At 43.3% G+C, this 21,275-nt stretch overlaps 1 protein-coding gene across 8 annotated transcripts in view; it reads right to left on the bottom strand.

Moving 5' to 3' along the window:
- Window positions 1-21,275, bottom strand: part of shank3 (SH3 and multiple ankyrin repeat domains 3) — a 467,801-nt gene that overhangs the window by 100,954 nt on the left and 345,572 nt on the right. For all 8 annotated transcript variants that reach the window (XR_010006367.1, XM_062981259.1, XM_062981260.1 and 5 more), the window contains exons 13-14: window positions 13,355-13,430; window positions 973-1,055 (exon numbers count right to left, since the gene is read on the bottom strand). Coding sequence is in view for 7 of the 8 variants with exons in the window: in XM_062981259.1 (XP_062837329.1) it covers window positions 973-1,055; window positions 13,355-13,430 (159 nt within the window). In the remaining variant the exon portion in view is untranslated. The remainder of the gene's footprint in view (window positions 1-972; window positions 1,056-13,354; window positions 13,431-21,275) is intronic.

The following is a 21,275-nucleotide window of genomic DNA, read 5'->3' as shown; positions in this document are numbered from 1 at the left end:
TGCTCTCCCATGCACTCCCAAACCTATGCCATGCACGCTTCTGTACACATATCCATTCACACATGGGTACAGCATGCATCCCACAAGAGAGAGTGAGAGAGAGAGATGGGAGCACAAGTATGCATTCTCCCATGCACTCCCAAACCCATGCCATGCACTCTTCCGTACATGTATCCACTCACACATGGTTGCAGCATGCATCCCACATGAGAGCGAGAGAGAGAGAGAGAGAGAGATGGGAGCACAGGTGGGCACTCCCAAACCCATGCCATGCACTCTTCCGTACATGTCTCCACTCACACATGGGTGCAGCATGCATCCCACATGAGAGAGAGAGAGAGAGAGAGAGAGAGATGGGAGCACAGGTATGCACTCCCAAACCCATGCCATGCACTCTTCCATACATATATCCACTCACACATGGGTGCAGCATGACATAGACATCCCATATGAGAGAGAAAGAGACAGCGAGACCTGTCTTTGTGCCCGATGCACATGGGAGCACAGGTGTGCACTCTCCCATGCACTCCCCAACCCATGCCGTGCACTCTTCCGTACATGTCTCTACTCACACATGGGTGCAGCATGCATCCCACATGAGAGAGAGAGAGAGAGAGAGAGAGAGATGGGAGCACAGGTATGCACTCCCAAACCCATGCCATGCACTCTTCCATACATATATCCACTCACACATGGGTGCAGCATGACATAGACATCCCATATGAGAGAGAAAGAGACAGCGAGACCTGTCTTTGTGCCCGATGCACATGGGAGCACAGGTGTGCACTCTCCCATGCACTCCCCAACCCATGCCGTGCACTCTTCCGTACATGTCTCCACTCTCACATGGACGCAGCCTGCATCCCGCACGAGAGACGGAGAGGGAGAGACCCGTCTTTGTGCCGGATGCGCCCGGGACACAGGTGTGCGCCCTGCCATGCTCCCCGGACCCCCGTGGGGAGCGCCGCTTACCTTTGGCCCCTCGCAGGACGAAGCCGAACCCTTCATGCTCCCGCTTTTGGAGGACGGCCGCCTTCTCCTCGATGATGTAGTCGCTGGGCAGGAAAGAGCAGAAGAGAATGAAGCTGGAGGGAGGCAGCGGTGGCAGTGGCGGCGGCGTCAGCACCATGGCGCTGGTGGTGGTGGCGGCGGCCCCCTCCCCCCTCCCCTTCTCCCCCTCCCCCTCCCCCCGCTTGCATGGCAAGGCATGGCACGGCAGCAGGAGGAAGGGGAGGGGGCTCAAGGGGGTCCGCGCCCGCCCGCCCTCCGCTCCCTGGGACCCTCCATTGGAGAACGCAGCCCCCTCCCCAATTCAATCACCTGCCAGCGGATGCTGAGCCTGTGAGCCTACAGACCCTTCCTCTTATTCCTCCTCAGAGTGTGAAGTGGGGGGGGGGATGAGATGAATCTGTCATGATTGACAGGAGGGAGGGGTCCTATTATGAGCCCACAGACCCTTCCTCTTATTCCTTCTCAGAGTGTGAAGTGGGGGGGGGGGGATGAGACGAATCTGTCATGATTGACAGGAGGGAGGGGTCCTATTATGAGCCCACAGACCCCTTCCTCTTATTCCTCCTCAGAGTGTGAAGTGGGGGGGGGGATGAGATGAATCTGTCATGATTGACAGGAGGGAGGGGTCCTATTATGAGCCCACAGACCCTTCCTCTTATTCCTCCTCAGAGTGTGAAGGGAGGGGGGGATAAGATGAATCTGTCATGATTGACAGGAGGGAGGGGTCCTATTATGAGCCCACAGACCCTTCCTCTTATTCCTCCTCAGAGTGTGAAGTGGGGGGGGGGGGGATGAGATGAATCTGTCATGATTGACAGGAGGGAGGGGTCCTATTGGGGAGGGGGTTACATTTCCTGGAAAAAGAGAGAGAAAGACTCCCCCCCTTATCCCAACACCCCTCCCTCTCTTCCTTCATCCTTTTCCCATTCACACATTCTCCTTCTCAGGACCCCCTCCTCTCCTGTTGCTAAGCAACTGCCTGTCATTGAAAAAAAAAAGAGGGAGGGGCAAGCATTGGTGGGAGGGGGCGGGAGGAGGGGAGGACACAGAGAAAGAGGCATTTATCCCCCTCCCAAAAAAAAGAAAAGAAAGAAAGCATAAAAAGGGCCTGACCCCCTCCCCAAATGGCAGAGCACACGCATGGCCGTATCTACATGTAAGCATCTCCCCCTCCCCATTTCAACATAGGCACACAATGCAGCAGGGACAGACCCCCAGGTCTGCCCATCCAAGGGATCCCCAAAGGCCATCTAGTCCAACCGCTTTCTAGATCAGGCGTGGGCCAACTTGGGCATTCCCTCCAGGTGTTTTGGACTTCAACTCCCACCATTCCTAACCGCCTACCGGCGGTTAGGAATGGTGGGAGTTGAAGTCCAAAACACCTGGAGGGAATGCCCAAGTTGGCCCACGCCTGCTCCTTTCATTGCGCATCCCTTAAACCAGGGGTCCCCAAACTTTTTAAACAGGGGGCCAGTTCACAATCCTTCGGACCGTTGGAGGGCCAGACTATAGTAGTAGTAGTATGTTAATGTGTTCGTCTGCAATTCTGTTTGTCTTGTAAAGTAAAACTTTGTATATATTTTAACATCGTCTAACATCGTCTCTTCGTTCTGCGCTCCATTGACAACATACAACTGCTGCTACGCTGCGAATTACTCTGACATAGTAGTAGTAGTAGTAATAATAATAATAATAATAATAGTAATAATAATAATAAGCACCGAAAGCACAAGCAAGGCACCCCTGACAGATGGCCACCCAGCCTCAATGTTAATAATAATAATAATAATAATAATAATAATAATAATAATAATAATAATAATAAGGGTTGGAAGAGACCCCTTGGGCCATTTAGGCCAAACCCCTTCTGCCCTTGTGCCGTGGGGGCCGGATAAATGGCTTTGATGGGCCGCATTCGGCCCCCGGGCCTTAGTTTGGGGACCCCTGCCTTAAACAAAAGTCCTGGCACTTAAAGACATTTGGGACTTCGTAATGTTTCTGAATATTAGAAAACTGGCATCTATCTGTCCATTAGGAGCTATCTTGGAGGTAGTCTTCTTTTATGAAGAAACAAGAAAATAAACAAGAAAGTTTACTCCATTGTGAAAATGCAACAGTTTGATGGGTCATTTGTAACCATTTATCTAAAATTTATATTCATTTACTAGCTGTGCCCGGCCACGCGTTGCTGTGGCGAAGTATGGTGGTATGGGTGTTTAAATAAATTTTTATTAGTGCTTTCAACATACAATAAAAATGAATTTGTTATAGAACCAAGTGGGGGGAGGGGAAGAATAATAATAGTGGAAAAGACGAACGTGCCCGAAGAAAGAAAAAAGAAAAGAAACGAAAGAAAAGTAAAAAGAAGTAAAAGGAAAGGAATATATATATATATATATATATATATATATATATATATATATATATATAAAAACAAAAACAAACTACAGTAGAGTCTCACTTATCCAACACTCGCTTATCCAACGTTCTGGATTATCCAACACATTTTTGTAGTCAATGTTTTCAATACATCGTGATATTTTGGTGCTAAATTCGTAAATACAGTAATTACTACATAGCATTACTGTGTATTGAACTACTTTTTCTGTCAAATTTGTTGTAAAACATGATGTTTTGGTGCTTAATTTGTGAAATCATAACCTAATTTGATGCTTAATAGGCTTCTCCTTAAGCTCTCCTTATTATCCAACATATTCGCTTATCCAACATTCTGCCGGCCCGTTTATGTTGGATAAGTGAGACTCTACTGTATATCTTAAAAGTTGACTTCCATCTTAGCACAGTGTCTTATACCATCATAATTAACAAAATATTCTTGTTCTTTCGACCATCTCTATCCGGTGTCTTTATTATATGTAATTCCATTAGTTTATACTCTCGATTGTTTTGTGAATCTTATTTTCCATAAATTCTAAATTATCACCCTATGTTCTTCCTCTTTCAAATAAGTTTTAATCATATCCCAGTTTGTCTGTTTTTTTGGTCTGCCATCATTATTTTGTAGTAAATATGTTAATTTGTCCATATTCATTACTTCCCAGATCTTTATTAACCAACATCTTACGTCCGGCGTATCTTTATCTTTCCAGAATTTAGCAAAATTCATTCTAGCTGCAGTGGTGAGATAATTAAATAGAATTTCCTTGTTTCTGTCTTTTTCTATATTTAACATCCCCAAGAGGAAATATTTTGGGTTCAGATCAATTCTAATCTGCAACATCTCTTGTATTCTTTGGTGTATATCTTTCCAATAGGACTTTGCCTTTTTGCATGTCCACCAACAATGAAAGAAGGTCCCCACTTCTTCCTCGCATTTCTAACACTTATTTGATGTCTTGTTATTAAATTTAGCTATTTTTGGGGTGTCCAATGCCATCTATAAAACATTTTTACCCAGTTTTCTTTGGTGGTATGGGAAATATAGTATTGAGGAATTGGTGGTAGTTAAGGTAAAGGGTCCCCTGGGCTGAGTGGGTTGCTAGGAGACCAAGTGAGCAGAGCTTAGCCTAACTGGCAGCAATTGAATAAAAGCAACTATTCCTCTCCCTCTAATTAGGACTTTATTTTTCTTTTCTTTTTGTTGTATCAACCTAGAGGCATGGATGAGGGGTTGTGATGTCAATTTTCGAGGTTGTGGGGTGTTTACCTTTGTTGTTTTGTTCGCTGCCGTGATGCCATCACTCTTTTATATATATAGATTGTAAGTAAAGCAATGTTTAATTATATTTAATACATTGTTATTATTCCATTAGTGGACACTTGTTAGTTCAAGCCCTTGGGAAGCCATTTTTTTCTTATAGTAGAAGGCCAAGAACATTTGGGGATCCCAGGCTGAGAACCACTGGCATAGAGGCAGCCTGGCTGTTGTTGCCTGGGGGCACCCTCTGTTTGGGAGGGGTTCACTGGCGCTTGATTGCTTGTGATCTGGAGTTCTGCAAGACCACCCTGACAACCATCATGTCAGACTTCACCGAGAAGCCAATCCTAACAGCTGGTAAACTGGCTGGGATTTCTGGGAGTTGTAGGCCAAAAGCACCTGGGAATGGACCCAAAGGTTGAGAACCACTGCTCTATGCAGAGACCCTCCCTGATTGACTTTGCCATTTCATGGCTACTCAATGATATTCAGGCTTGCTAAGTGCAACATTCACACTTGTTCCAAACAGACCAGGGTTCTTTCTCCCACCCTGGACACCATTTCATAGAGGGTGCCTCCAGGCCACAAAGGCCAGGCTACCTCTGTGCAGAGACCCTCCCTGATTGACTTTGCCATTTCATGGCTACTCAATGTTATTCAGGCTTGCTCAATGCAACATTCCCACTTGTTCCAAACAGACAAGGGTTCTTTCTCCCACCCTGGACACCATTTCATAGAGGGTGCCTCCAGGCCACAAAGGCCAGGCTACCTCTGTGCAGAGACCCTCCCTGATTGACTTTGCCATTTCATGGCTACTCAATGTTATTCAGGCTTGCTAAGTGCAACATTCCCACTTGTTCCAAACAGACAAGGGTTCTTTCTCCCACCTTGGACATCGTTCCACAGAGGGTGCCTCCAGGCCACAAAGGCCAGGCTACCTCTGTGCAGAGACCCTCCCTGATTGACTTTGCCATTTCATGGCTACTAAATGTTATTCAGGCTTGCTCAATGCAACATTCCCACTTGTTCCAAACAGACCAGGGTTCTTTCTCCCACCCTGGACACCGTTTCATAGAGGGTGCCTCCAGGCCACAAAGGCCAGGCTACCTCTGTGCAGAGACCCTCCTTGATTGACTTTGCCATTTCATGGCTACTCTATGTTATTCAGGCTTGCTCAATGCAACATTCACACTTGTTCCAAACAGACAAGGGTTCTTTCTCCCACCTTGGACATCGTTCCACAGAGGGTGCCTCCAGGCCACAAAGGCAGAAGGATCTCTTCCAGAAGACAAATGGGAAGCCCAGGCCCAACATGGCCTTTTCCTCTTGACACCAGCCTCAATTATCTTTTAAGCCCCAAACCGGTTATCCTCCATGCCATGCATTGCAAGCCCATTGCCGACCCCTCCAGCAAAGGGAAAGCAGCCACAGATAATACTTTTAAGATCTTCTTCTTCTGTTCTTCCTTGAAGGTCCTGCCTTCCACTTCCCTGTCTTCGGCTCACTTTGCAAAATGCAAGGCTCACTCCCAAAGACAGTACGGTCGCCACGGAAACTGCACCAGATCCCATCCAGGAAGGAGGCGGAAGGAAATGATGGACGGAAGGAAGGAAGGAAATAAAGAAGGAAGGAAGGAAGGAAAAAAAGAAGGAAGGAAAGAAGGAAAGAAATAAATAAAGAAGGAAGGAAATAAAGAAGGAAGGAAGGAAGGAAGGAAGGAAGGAAGAAAAGAAGGAAGAAAAGAAGGAAGGAAGGAAATAAAGAAGGAAGGAAGGAAGGAAATAAAGAAGGAAGGAAGGAAGGAAAGAAATAAAGAAATAAAGAAGGAAGGAAATAAAGAAGGAAGGAAGGAAGGAAGGAAGGAAGAAAAGAAGGAAGGAAGGAAATAAAGAAGGAAGGAAGGAAGGAAGGAAATAAAGAAGGAAGGAAGGAAGGAAAGAAATAAAGAAATAAAGAAGGAAGCAAGGAAAGAAGGAAGGAAATAAAGAAGGAAGGAAAGAAGGAAATAAGGAAGGAAGGAAGGAAAGAAATAAAGAAATAAAGAAGGAAGCAAGGAAAGAAGGAAATAAATAAGGAAGGAAGGAAGGAAGGAAGGAAGAAAATAAAGAAGGAAGGAAAGAAGGAAGGAAGGAAGGAAATAGAGAAGGAAGGAAATTGAGAAGGAAGGAAGGAAGGCAGGCAAGAAGGAAGGAAGGAAATAAGGAAAGAAGGAAGGAAGGAAGGAAGGAAGGAAGGAAGGAAGGAAGGAAGGAAGGAAGGAAGGAGGGAAGGCAGGCAGGCTTTTCTTGGAGGCGGAAGAGGAACTCCAGGGAGAGAATCAGGAAGCCTAGCGTTGGAGGAGACCTCAGAGGCCACCCAGCCCATTCCCCTTCAGTTGGAAAGGAAGACACCATCAAGACACTCCCGACAGATGGCCATCCAGAGAGGGAAGGAGACTCCAAGGCAGTCTATATTCCACTCTCAAGGCCATCCAGTCCAACCTGCTTCTGCCAGAAAGAAAGAGCCAACTTTGCCAAAGCATCTAAGAAGCTGGGCTATGGGTTTCCTTCCACACTCTGTCCTTTTCCCTCTTTTGCCGGATTTCCTTCCTCTTCTCCCGTCCAAGCCTTCGGAGCTCCCTGTTCTGTTCTTTCAGTGCATAGAATCATAGAGTTGCCAGGCAGGAAAACACCATCTGATCCCTCCCGACAGAGGGCCAACCAGTTTAAGCAGAAACTGGTTGGCCCTCTGTTGGGAGGGATCAGATGGTGTTTTCCTTTTGGACCATGAATTCGGCTTTGGAGGACACCAGTTTCCCTTCCTTTGGCATTCTTTGCAACTGGGGCTGGACTGGATGGTCTTTGGGGGCCCCTTCCCAACTCTATGACGCTCTGATTCAATAAAGCTACGAAGCCAAACAAGAGGGAACCCAGAAGGTCCGGTCAACAGAATCTCAATAACCGAAGCAGCCCATGGACTCGTCTTTGCAATACGTTTGAGCTTGGATGTCCACTCGCTCGCTGACCTTTCCTTTTGCAGAATCCACACCTTGCAGACGGAAAGGCCGGCCTCCGCGGACTCAGGGCAAACTCTCCAGTCAACGCTTTAATATCTTCCTTTTTTCCACGAGACACAAAGACACGACTGCATAATAACCTGGCTTCATAAAGGAGCAATTTAAGCTCTGTATTTCAGGATGAAAGCATCGCAGAGAATGCACATGTTCACCAATGAAAGCACTTTGCAAAACCGTCCAGGCTGAGAAACTGAAATCGATGTTTTGCCTTTGTTCCCAATCGAATAGAGCTGGATCCAAGTTATATTTTGATGATAAATGTCTCTCGAATCAATGTCTGCAAAATCTTTTGCGGGGAGTATCAATTTATGGCATTCTATGCTGGAAGATCATTCTATGCGCAAAAAATGGAAAAATTAAAACCTACCATCAAAACTGGAAAGATTATGGAGACTATGGCTGGGATCCTATGCCATATTCAATCCAGATCATCTGCCTTGAACTGGACTATATGGCAGTGTAGACTCAGACAATCCAGTTCAAGGCAGATAATATGGATTATATAGCAGCGTAGAAGGTGTCTGGATCTACACTGCCATATAATGCATTTTGGAATTGCATTAAATAATAATGACGACGACAACAACAATAACAACAACAACAACAAATTTTTGTTGTGCCAGCTGTCAGCTCTAGTTTGTAGTGCAGTTTTCTTGTACTGGTTTTTTGTCTGCTGTGCTTTGAGGAGTTTCTGATTTTTGAATTCAATCAAAGCAGGTTCTTCTCTTTGCTTTCCATATTCTGCCAGGGCATCTTCTTCTTCTTTGACTGCTTGTTTTACTTGCAAGAGTCCTCTGCCCCCTGATCTTCTAGGCAGATATAGCCGGTCAACATCACTGCGAGGGTGCAGGGAATGATGAATGGTCATGAGTTTTCTTGTTTTTCTGTCCAAATTGTCCAGTTCCGCCTGTGTCCAGTTTATAATACCAGCAGTATATCTTATGACAGGTATGGCCCAGGTGTTTATGGCTTTGATGGGAAAAAAAAGTACAAGAAAACCACACTACAAACTAGAGCTGACAGCTGGCACAACAAAACATTGCATGGAAAGTTCCTTAACAAAAGTGAAGGAAAAGCTGGCCCATGCCTGTCTTAGACCCATACGTTTCAAACTCCTTTATATGGCAATATAGATCCAACCCAATGCAAAATTAAGCCACAAGAGTTATTTAAAATCAGAACACAGCTAGATCCAACTTCACCTCTATTTGGATTTCCACATGAACAAACAAAAATGTGAATTTCATGCTGTGATGTTTTAGGATTAGAGGAGAAAAGATGCACAAAAACGGAAACCTAATGAACATAAGCGTAATGCTATTGGTCAGTGCAGGAAAGGTGCCCCGTTGTCCAGATGGCCAAAGCACACCGGCCGGCCACCCGTCCTCCTAATCTCTTTCATTTTAAAGGGCTAATCCTCCTTGATTGAGACAGAGAAAGATTTCAATTGCAGCGCCTTCTCCGTCTCTTTCTTGCAAACAGAGTCCCGACAATGTCCTCTGAGTATTCTTTGCTTAAGAAACTAATGATTAAGATTAATCACTGAATTGATGACGATGCAGACTTGTGAGCATGAGAGTAAGTCCACTTATGTTATATGCACATGTAACAAAATTTGAAACATGCGTCTGTTCCTGGTTTGAAAGCATTATTTCCTCTTTAATTGTGCAGTCCTGACTTTGAAAGTACGGTAGTTGTTCTGCTCCAGAAACTTTGTTTTCGTGCCACAAACTACTGTATAAGCCGACCCTAATATAAGCCGAAGCACCTAATTTTACCACAAAAAGTGGGGAAACTTATTGACTCGAGTATAAGCCGAGGGTGGAAAATGCAGCAGCTAGTGGTAAATTTCAAAATGAAAATATATCCCAATGAAATTATATTGAGGCATTAGTAGGTTAAAGGTTTCTCAATATTTACCGTATTTCAAAGAAAAACAGTAAACTTGCTCTGTAAGTGGAAAAGTAGGGTCAGCAAAAACAATATGGTCTTAACAACAACAACAATAATAATAGTAATAAAAACTTCATTTGTACCCTGTCCTATCTCCCCATGGGGACTCAGGCCAGCTTCCAACATAGTAACAGGCATACATTCAGTGCCTATATAAACAATACAGAGCTAGATATACATCTATAATTATATATACTAATTTCACATATGCATTTCCCCCTGAAATGTTTGCAAATCCTCTCTCTCTATATGTGATTTCCCTCCAGCAATATTTGCAAGCGCTATATATTTATGTTTATATCTATCTAGAAATCTCTATGTGTGTGTGTGTGTGTGTGCATTTCCCCTGCAATATTTGCAAGCCCTACATATTTGTTTATATTTATCTAGAAATCTCTGTGTGTGTGTGCATTTCCCCTGCAATATTTGCAAGCCCTACATATTTGTTTATATCTATCTAGAAATCTCTATATGTGTGTGTGTGTGCATTTCCCCTGCAATATTTGCAAGCCCTACATATCTATATTCATATCTATCTATCTAGACATCTCTCTCTATATAGATAATTATATTTGTATAGGATTTGCAAAGACTTGCAAAAATATGAGGCGAAAATTCATATATAAAATAATGTATACACACAAATACAGATATACAGGTACATTGAAATCTCTAGATATGTTTATAGGATTTGCAAAGACTTGGAAACATATGAGGGGGAAATTCATATATAAAATTAATGTATATAGATAGATAGATAGATAGATAGATAGATAGATACAAACATAAAGATACATAGGGATTGCAAAGGTTTGCAGGGGGAAATGCCTATATATCTGTAGCAGAGATTAACAAATATTTCAGGGGGAAATGCTTTTATAAGATTAATGGGTATAGATATATTCTTCTTCCTGACTTGCAAGGGCTTCTTTCCCTTTTCAAAATATTCCCTTGGTTAAGAGCAAGGAAGGCTTTGCAAAAGTAAACACTGATAAGGGAGGGTAAGAGGAGAGATAAATATATCATATCTTGCAAGCAACGGCCTCCCGGCTTGACCTTGACCCGATTATAAGCCGGGGAGGCTTTTTCATCATAAATATGGGCTGAAAAACTTGGCTTATCTTCGAGTATATACGGTATGTTGAATTGGTTGAGACTCGATGATGAGAGATTCATCGAAAAACTAGACCAAGATGTGCTACAGCAGGATGTCCCTCCTGCAGAAACAAAGTTTTTGCAGTTCAATAAACTTTTCCCATGTGTTTATGATTAAAAAAAAACATTAGGAAATGGCATTCATGACACAGGAACAACAATCGTGTTACATAGTGTTAAAAGTGAGGAATCATGTGAAAGCCAAAAGCGATGCATATGTAGAGTGCATTGCGTCCATACTACAGAATGAATAGATAACAAATACACTTTCCTCCAACAGACAAGAGTTCTTTCTTTCTCCCACCCAGGACAGCATTCCACAGATAGATAGATAGATAGATAGATAGATAGATAGATAGATATCAACCCCACTTGCCTATTTTCCAACAGACCTCACAACCTCTGAGGATGCCTGCCACAGATGTGGGAGAAACCTCAGGAGAGAATGCTTCTGGAACATGGCCAAGCAGCTCATAGAAAACTCATAGCAACCCATTGCAAAAATTCTATGTGCAAAAACGCATATTAAAAGGTGCGTCATAGCACAGTCAGAACATAAACATTGCAAAAAATTCTATGTGAAAAACACATATTAAAATATAGTTTTATAAACAATACATATTAAAACTATTTTGATAAAATACATTGTGAGTGAAACTTGGCCCTGCTTTAACTGCCGTGGCTCACAACTTATGAGGATGCCTGCCATAGATGTGAGAGAAACCTCAGGAGAGAATGCTTCTGGAACATGGGTGTACAGCCCGGAAAACCCATAACAACCCAGAATGAATATAGTTTGGCACCACTTTAAGTGCCACAGCTCAAGGCTATGGGATTTTGGAGAAGGACAAAGGGCTTGTCAGACGACAAGTCCCATGACCCCATAGATTAAGCCATGGCACATATCGTGGTTTGAAACCACATTCTTTCCACAGTGTAGACCAGGCATGGGCCAACTTTGATGCACCCTGAGATGAGTTTACTACTCATGGCAAGAGGCATGTACTCCGAATGCCCGGTGTGAATGTTGCAACTGGCCACCTTGATTAGCACGGAATGGCCTTTCAGCTTCAAAGCCTGGCTGTTTCCTGCCTGGGGGGATCCTTTGTTGGCAGGCGATCCATGTGGGCAAAACATCAGGCGAGAATGCTTCTGGAGCATGGCCAAACAGCCTGGCAAAATCACAGCAACCCAGTAGATTCGATACTTTGAATCGAAGTAGAAAACTGTACAACTCAAAGAAGCTTGATACTATCTATATATATAAAAGGGTAATGAAATTTCGGCCGAGGACAAAGCAACAAAACGACACATCCCAGAAACACTAAACTTGGCAGCACAACCCCTCATCCAAGCCTCTACGTTCATACAACAAAAAGAAAAGAAAAATAAAGTCCTAATTAGAGGGAGAGGAATAATTGTTTTTATCCAATTGCTGCCAGTTAGAAGGCTAAGCTCTGCCCACTTGGTCTGCTGTCAGTTAGAAGGCTAAGCTCCACCCACTTGGTCTCCTAGCAACCCACTCAGCCCAGGGCCACTTCAATCAGGCCTCTTCCACACTGCCTCTAAAATAAGAATATCTGATTTCAACTGGATTATATGGCAGTGTAGACTCCAGATGAGCACCAACCCCCAGAGTCAGACACGACTGGACTTAATGTCTGGGGAAAACCTTTACCCTTGACCTTAACTACCACCAATTCCTCAATACTTTATTTCCCAGACCACCAGACTTCGCCACAGCAACGCGTGGCCGGGCACAGCTAGTAGCTATATATACACTTCGAGAAGAAGATTTATTATGTGTCGATCCTTTGTGAATGATTGAGTTATAATGCATATATTTACATGTGTACTACTAATCTACTAATGAATGGAATTAACTTCAAGATGTGTGTACAGTGGGCTGCCATTAGGAGTAGATAAAACAGAGTTCGAAGATGTTAACAGATAAAATAAGGAGAAGGAATATTACGCAGAGGAGGGAAGATCACACTAGAGATTGGATGCCCATGTAGATAAATGATCCCACTGATTTCAATGGACATTGACCACTTTGGTTCTTAAACACGCTTCTGGAATGAGCTTCGTGTATTCCAAGTAGACTGGAACGTACTTAGTCCTAATCCTTTTTTATACTGGTTTTAAACCACTTCATTGGATGTGTTGCAATAGCAGATTCCCAGATTAGCCTAGTGTTTACACCTTATTTTATTTTTTTGGTTATTTAATATTTAATGTTTATTTTACTTAAGTGATATTTGTCTTTACTGTTCTAATGTAGCACAAATCCTATGTAAAATCATACTACGTATTTTTGACATTAATATTGAAATCTGAAATATATACAGAAAGTCTTTACTTTTTAAATAACCACTTTGGTCAATCATTTATCCACTTTGGTCAATGTCAAGAGATGTAGTTCCTGCACTTTAAAGGGCACCGTAAAGGGCATTTCCAAGTCCAGCTTGGCCAAGGACAGGCAGGTCACACTCTCTCAGCCCCGGAGGCGGAAGACTCACCTGTGGGAAGTGAAGTTGTCGTAGGAGCCCACGGTGTAGTGCCGGAAGAGCCGCTTGGTCCGGTCCTCTCGGGTTTCTGCCGGGAAAGAGGAAGAAGAAGAAGGTCAGTGGCAATGGGCCTTGGCATCCTTTTGCACACTCAGCCCTCACCAGCCTTTGCTCTCCTCCTTCTCTTCATCCTCTTCCTCCTCCTCACCTCTTCCTCACCCTCCTCTTCTTCTTCACTTGCCTATTCCTTCACTTCCTCCTTCTCTTCCTCCTCTACTTCTTCTTCCTCTCCCTCATTTGTGCTCCCCCCGTGTTTGATTTGAACCAGCAACCTTCAGGTCAGCAGTCCTGTTATCACAAGGGTTTAACCCATTGCACCACACTATAGAATGAATATTGTCCCGCACTCAGCCATTATTATTATTATTATTATTATTATTATTATTATTATTATTATTAAAATATCCTCTGACTGTAACAATTAATGATTTAGATAAGTTAGAGACAACTGCGCATGTCTAAGAATGACATTACTCAGTAATTTCTCGTTTATTTATTTATTTAATTTATATACCACTCTTCTCCCCCAGGGTGGTTGCTAGTTAGCCTTCTGCGCATGCTTGTAATGACATTACTCAGTAATTTCCTGTTACTAGTTAGCCTTCTGCGCATGCTTGTAATGATATTACTCAGTAATTTCCCATTGCTAGTTAGCCTTCTACGCATGCTTGTAATGACATTATTTATTTATTTATTTATTTATTATTTACAGTATTTATATTCCGCCCTTCTCACCCCGAAGGGGACTCAGGGTGGATCACATTACACATATAGGCAAACATTCAATGCCTTTTAACATAGAACAAAGAAAGACAAACATAGGCTCCGAGCGGACCTCGAACTCATGACCTCCTGGTCAGAGTGATTCATTGCAGCTAGTTGCAGCTGGCTTGCTCTCCTGCCTGCACCACAGCCCAGGCCATTACTCTGAATGACATTCAGGCGCATCTGAATAACATTCAGGCGCATCTGAATGACATTACTCAGTAATTTCCCATTGCTAGTTAGCCTTCTGCGCATGCTTGTAATGACATTACTCAGTAATTTCCTGTTGCTAGTTAACCTGCGCATGCTTGTAATGACATTACTCAGTAATTTCCCGTTGCTAGTTAGCCTTCTGCGCATGCTTGTAATGACATTACTCAGTAATTTCCCGTTGCTAGTTAGCCTTCTGCGCATGCTTGTAACGACATTACTCAGTAATTTCCCGTTGCTACTTAGCCTTCTGCGCATGCTTGTAACGACATTACTCAGTAATTTCCCGTTGCTAGTTAGCCTTCTGCGCATGCTTGTAACGACATTACTCAGTAATTTCCCGTTGCTACTTAGCCTTCTGCGCATGCTTGTAACGACATTACTCAGTAATTTCCTGTTGCTACTTAGCCTTCTGCGCATGCTTGTAACGACATTACTCAGTAATTTCCTGTTGCTAGTTAGCCTTCTGCGCATGCTTGTAACGACATTACTCAGTAATTTCCTGTTGCTAGTTAGCCTTCTGCGCATGCTTGTAACGACATTACTCAGTAATTTCCTGTTGCTACTTAGCCTTCTGCGCATGCTTGTAACGACATTACTCAGTAATTTCCTGTTGCTACTTAGCCTTCTGCGCATGCTTGTAACGACATTACTCAGTAATTTCCTGTTGCTAGTTAGCCTTCTGCGCATGCTTGTAACGACATTACTCAGTAATTTCCTGTTGCTAGTTAGCCTTCTGCGCATGCTTGTAACGACATTACTCAGTAATTTCCTGTTGCTAGTTAGCCTTCTGCGCATGCTTGTAACGACATTACTCAGTAATTTCCTGTTGCTAGTTAGCCTTCTGCGCATGCTTGTAACGACATTACTCAGTAATTTCCTGTTGCTAGTTAGCCTTCTGCGCATGCTTGTAACGACATTACTCAGTAATTTCCTGTTGCTACTTAGCCTTCTGCGCATGCTTGTAACGACATTACTCAGTAATTTCCTGTTGCTACTTAGCCTTCTGCGCATGCTTGTAACGACATTACTCAGTAATTTCCTGTTGCTACTTAGCCTTCTGCGCATGCTTGTAACGACATTACTCAGTAATTTCCTGTTGCTACTTAGCCTTCTGCGCATGCTTGTAACGACATTACTCAGTAATTTCCTGTTGCTACTTAGCCTTCTGCGCATGCTTGTAACGACATTACTCAGTAATTTCCTGTTGCTACTTAGCCTTCTGCGCATGCTTGTAACGACATTACTCAGTAATTTCCTGTTGCTACTTAGCCTTCTGCGCATGCTTGTAACGACATTACTCAGTAATTTCCTGTTGCTACTTAGCCTTCTGCGCATGCTTGTAACGACATTACTCAGTAATTTCCTGTTGCTACTTAGCCTTCTGCGCATGCTTGTAACGACATTACTCAGTAATTTCCTGTTGCTACTTAGCCTTCTGCGCATGCTTGTAACGACATTACTCAGTAATTTCCTGTTGCTAGTTAGCCTTCTGCGCATGCTTGTAACGACATTACTCAGTAATTTCCTGTTGCTACTTAGCCTTCTGCGCATGCTTGTAACGACATTACTCAGTAATTTCCTGTTGCTACTTAGCCTTCTGCGCATGCTTGTAACGACATTACTCAGTAATTTCCTGTTGCTACTTAGCCTTCTGCGCATGCTTGTAACGACATTACTCAGTAATTTCCTGTTGCTACTTAGCCTTCTGCGCATGCTTGTAACGACATTACTCAGTAATTTCCTGTTGCTACTTAGCCTTCTGCGCATGCTTGTAACGACATTACTCAGTAATTTCCTGTTGCTAGTTAGCCTTCTGCGCATGCTTGTAACGACATTACTCAGTAATTTCCTGTTGCTACTTAGCCTTCTGCGCATGCTTGTAACGACATTACTCAGTAATTTCCTGTTGCTAGTTAGCCTTCTGCGCATGCTTGTAACGACATTACTCAGTAATTTCCTGTTGCTACTTAGCCTTCTGCGCATGCTTGTAACGACATTACTCAGTAATTTCCTGTTGCTACTTAGCCTTCTGCGCATGCTTGTAACGACATTACTCAGTAATTTCCTGTTGCTAGTTAGCCTTCTGCGCATGCTTGTAACGACATTACTCAGTAATTTCCTGTTGCTAGTTAGCCTTCTGCGCATGCTTGTAACGACATTACTCAGTAATTTCCTGTTGCTAGTTAGCCTTCTGCGCATGCTTGTAACGACATTACTCAGTAATTTCCTGTTGCTAGTTAGCCTTCTGCGCATGCTTGTAACGACATTACTCAGTAATTTCCTGTTGCTAGTTAGCCTTCTGCGCATGCTTGTAACGACATTACTCAGTAATTTCCTGTTGCTAGTTAGCCTTCTGCGCATGCTTGTAACGACATTACTCAGTAATTTCCTGTTGCTAGTTAGCCTTCTGCGCATGCTTGTAACGACATTACTCAGTAATTTCCTGTTGCTAGTTAGCCTTCTGCGCATGCTTGTAACGACATTACTCAGTAATTTCCTGTTGCTAGTTAGCCTTCTGCGCATGCTTGTAACGACATTACTCAGTAATTTCCCATTGCTAGTTAGCCTTCTGCGCATGCTTTTAAAATACTGATTGGAGATCCACCCCAACAGGAAAGTGTGGCAGTTCCTTTATTCAGCCTGAGCTGAGTAAATACATCTCGGTGCATCTACACTGTGGAATGAATGTGGTTCAACCCCCTTTGAAATGCCTTGGCTCAAGGCTATGGAATCCTAAGGACTGTAGTTTAACAAGGCCTTTGTCCTTCTCTGGCAAAGAGTGAGAACTGCAACTGCAACAAATTAATGGCACTTGCAAGATGGGAATTGGCAATTGGGTTCAATTCTATGAATGTCTGAATCCGAAGATGCAATGGGGGAAGCAGCATTCTGCTACCTTGGCGCATTGCAAAGCATAGAATTGGGAAGGGAACCCAAAGGCTCTCTAGTCCAACCCCAGCTGGTGCAATCTCTATGCAACTCTGCCTGTTTCTGGGGGTAAAAGGAACCGGTTTTTGCGGATCTCAAGGCACTTGCATCCATGGTTTAGACCAGGGGTCCTCAAACTTTTTAAGCAGCGGGCCGGTCCACAATCCTTCAGACTGTTGAGGGGCCGAATTATCATTTGAAAAAAAAAATGAACAAATTCCTATGCACACTGCATATGTCTTATTTGTAGTGCAAAAAAACAACAACAATGAAAGAACAATACAATATTTGAATATAAGAACAATTTAAATCTATCAGGATTTCAATGGAAAGTGTGGACCTGCTTCTGGCCAATGAGATAGTCAAGTTAATTAGGATTGTTGTTGTTGTTGTTGTGTGCCTTCAAGTCATGTCAGACTTTGGGCGAGCCTAAAATTATTCATTCATTCATTCATTCATTATTACTACATTAATTTACTACATTTATATCCCACCCTTCTCACCCCGAAGGGGACTCAGAGCAGCTGTATGTACATACAATATATTATATTATTAGCATAGCACAATATTAGCATTATATATTACTATATTGAACTATACCACTATACTGTAATATTATATGTAATATATAACAAATAATTAATATTATTATATGGTATTACTATTAGTATTATATTGTATAACATATTTTTATCAATATTATATGTATATATAATATATTATTAAAACTGATATAAAAATATTATATTATAAAACGGAGGGCGGGGGCCAGGTAAATGACCTTGGAGGGCCGCTCCGCCCCCCCCCCCCCTCGGGGCCTTAGTTTGGGGACCCCTGGTTTAGGCAATATATATGTTAATGTGGTCCCTGGGGGGTCCCTTCCAATGGTAGGATATTAAATATATCTGCATGCTGATTAAGTGTAGACATCAAGGCAACAAGGTTCCCTCCCGCAGAGCTCAAGAATATAAAAGCGCTCTCCGCCGGCAGCCTTTAAGTGGCAAAAAGAACATCCTCAGACTCCGTTTAATGGGCTGTTTGCGCATTAAAAGGGGTCAAGGCCCCCCTTGAAAGACCGGCAGGAAGAGAAGGACAATGGACACACAAGAGAGACACACAATCTCCCACAGCACTGAGCGCCACAGGTGCCTTTTAAGCCTTCTTATGCGCAGACAGGTGGTCCTCGCTCTTCAGACCATTTCCCTGCATCTGAATGAAAATGAATGTCGTTCAGCTTTAACTGCCGGTGTTCAACGCTACAGGAGTTGTAGTTTTACAAGGTTTTTGCCCAAAGAGTGACGGTGCCTTGTTGAACCATGAATCCCAGAAGTCCACAGCATGAAACAATGTTTAAACAAAGGCTAGATGGCTGTCTACCAGGAGGGCTTGGATTCTATGTACCTACATGGTAGAAGTGGGTTGGACTGGATGGCCTCTGGGGTCTCTGCAATTCTCCCACAACACTATGTATAAGTAACACAATTTTTGTTCCTGAATTATCAATGCCATTTTCTAATTGGTTCTATCATAAAAACATGGGAAAATGTTTATTAAAGTGCACAGACTTTGTATTTGCAGGAGGGACATAATCCTGCAGCACATTAGATTATTCTACTAGCTGTGCCCGGCCACGTGTTGCTGTGGCATCGTCCTAAGTGGGTTTTTGTTTGTGGAGGCAAGTATAAATGTTGTAAGTAGTCACCTTGATTAGCACTGAATGGATTTGCAGCTTCAAAGCATCGTTGTTTCCTCCTTGGGGGAATCCTTTGTTGGGAGGTGTTAGCTGGCTGTGGTTGTTTCCTGTCTGGAATACCCTTATTTTCAGAGTGTTGTTCTTTATTTACTGTCCAGATTGTGGATTTTTTTTAAAATGCTGGCTGCCAGGTTTCGATGGTTCCCAGAAACCCAGTAATAATAATAATAATAATAATAATAATAATAATAATAATAATAATGACTCTGAGGGGGGAATCCTTTGTTGGGAGGTGTCAGCTGGCTGTGGTTGTTTCCTGTCTGGAATATGTCTAGCTGTGCTCAGCCATGCGTTGGTGTGACATAGTCTGTTGTTATGGCTAACATCAACAAGTTTCCTGAGAGGCCTCTGCACATGCGTGGTTCGTGATTTTTGGTTTTGGGTGATTTTCTGTCATTTGGACCTCATTTTAAAGGTTTTTTTTTAATTGAAAGACATAGATTAGATGACTATGTCTTTTGTGGCCAAATTTGGTGTGATTTGGTCCAGTGGTTTTGTTGCTTACTCCATGGGAATTACGCACATTACATTTATATATATAGATTATATTATATTATATTATATTATATATTATTATTGGAGCCCCTGGTGGTGCAATGGGTTAAAGCCTTGTGCCGGCAGGACTGCCAACCAGTGGTTCAAATCCATGAGCAGGGTGAGCTCCCATCTATCAGCTCCAGCTTCCCGTGCCAGATAATGAGAGAAGCCTCCCACAGGAAAGTAAAACACCTGGGCAACGTCCTTGCAGACAGCCAATTCTCTCACACCAGCAGCGACTTGCAATTTCTCATATCGCTCCCGACACAGAAAAAAATATTATTATATTATCATATTATAATTATAGTATTACTATTGTATATTACACTATGTATCACAATTTCCTATTTGATTCTATCAGAAAATTTTGGGAAAGGTTTATTAAACTGCTAAAGAACTTTGTTTCTGCGGGAAGGACATTTTGCTCTAGTTTTCCATTGAGTCTCAACCAATTCAACACAGTTTCTGGCACATAAACAAAGTGAATGGAATATTACAACTACTGTCAAAGTAAAGACTACTCAATTACATAGGAAATAATACTTCCAAACCAGGAACAGAAAAGTTTTCAAATGTTGTGGCATTGTTTTTCTGGAGGCGCCGCAGTGCCCGCCTTGGCCACCAGGTGGGGCTCGTCCTTTGCCGAAAGGCCGCTCAGGAAGCGTTTAACCCGCTGACCCTCTGATCATCAGAAGCACTTGAGAAGCAGATGTTCCAATTGGAAGCCAAAGCCCGGCTGCCAAGGAAGGCGGCTGCGGGATGCGGGCGCTCTCTTCCTCCAGCCTCGGCCTTCAAGGAGAGTCTCCTGCGCTCTCAGACCAAGGCCCGTCTCGGATCCCTGCTCCCAGAAGAAGGGATGCTATTAGGAACACATGGGAGCTGTAGTCCGGGGCCGGGCTGTGGCGCAGGCTGTTGAGCAGCTGCAATAAATCACTCTGACCATGAGGTCATGAGTTCGAGGCCAGCCCGTGGCGGGGTGAGCACCCGTCAATTAAAAATAAAAAATAGCCCCTGCTCGTTGCTGACCTAGCAACCCGAAAGGTAGTTGCATCTATCAAGTAGGAAATAAGTTACCACTTATAAAAAAAAGTGGGGAGGCAAGTTTAACTAATTTACGACCTGGAATGAGGAAGTGCTGTGAGAGTGGACGATGAAGCAGCTGCTCCCCCCGTGGCCAGAATCGAGCATCCCTTCAGGAGAAGGTTAAATTGCCTCTGCGTCTGTCTCTGTCTCGGTTCTATGTGTATATGGGCATTGAATGTTTGCCCTATATGTATATGAGTCCCCTTTGGGGTGAGAAAGAAGGGCGGAATATAAATACTGTAAATAAATAAATAGTCCAACTGGAAGGATGCTTTCGGCCTGTAGTTCTGAACAGAAAACAGTAGCCCTTCCCAAGCAGCCAATGGCGATTGAACTAAGAACATACAGACCTGTCTTTATTTGAAATGCACTTCTCTCGCCCTGAGATTCCTCCCCATTGCTTTGAGGGAGGGAGCAAAGCATTCTGGGAACCTCAGTGGGTGGAGACCACTGGCTTCTTAACCTTTGAGGTCCCTTTCGCTCAATGTTAAGGCTCTTGGAAAATTCAGCAACAGTAAAAAGTTTCCAAACGCCACCTGCTGACTGTTTTGGGGATTTAAATGAATCTGTTGTGGTATGGTTGCATTGGACTCT

The sequence above is a fragment of the Anolis carolinensis genome, chromosome 5 (genome assembly GCF_035594765.1).
Source record: "Anolis carolinensis isolate JA03-04 chromosome 5, rAnoCar3.1.pri, whole genome shotgun sequence".
Classification (NCBI taxonomy): domain Eukaryota; kingdom Metazoa; phylum Chordata; class Lepidosauria; order Squamata; family Dactyloidae; genus Anolis; species Anolis carolinensis.
The sequence above is the reverse complement of the archived record's forward strand: the minus strand, read 5'-3'. Positions and strand labels throughout refer to the sequence as shown.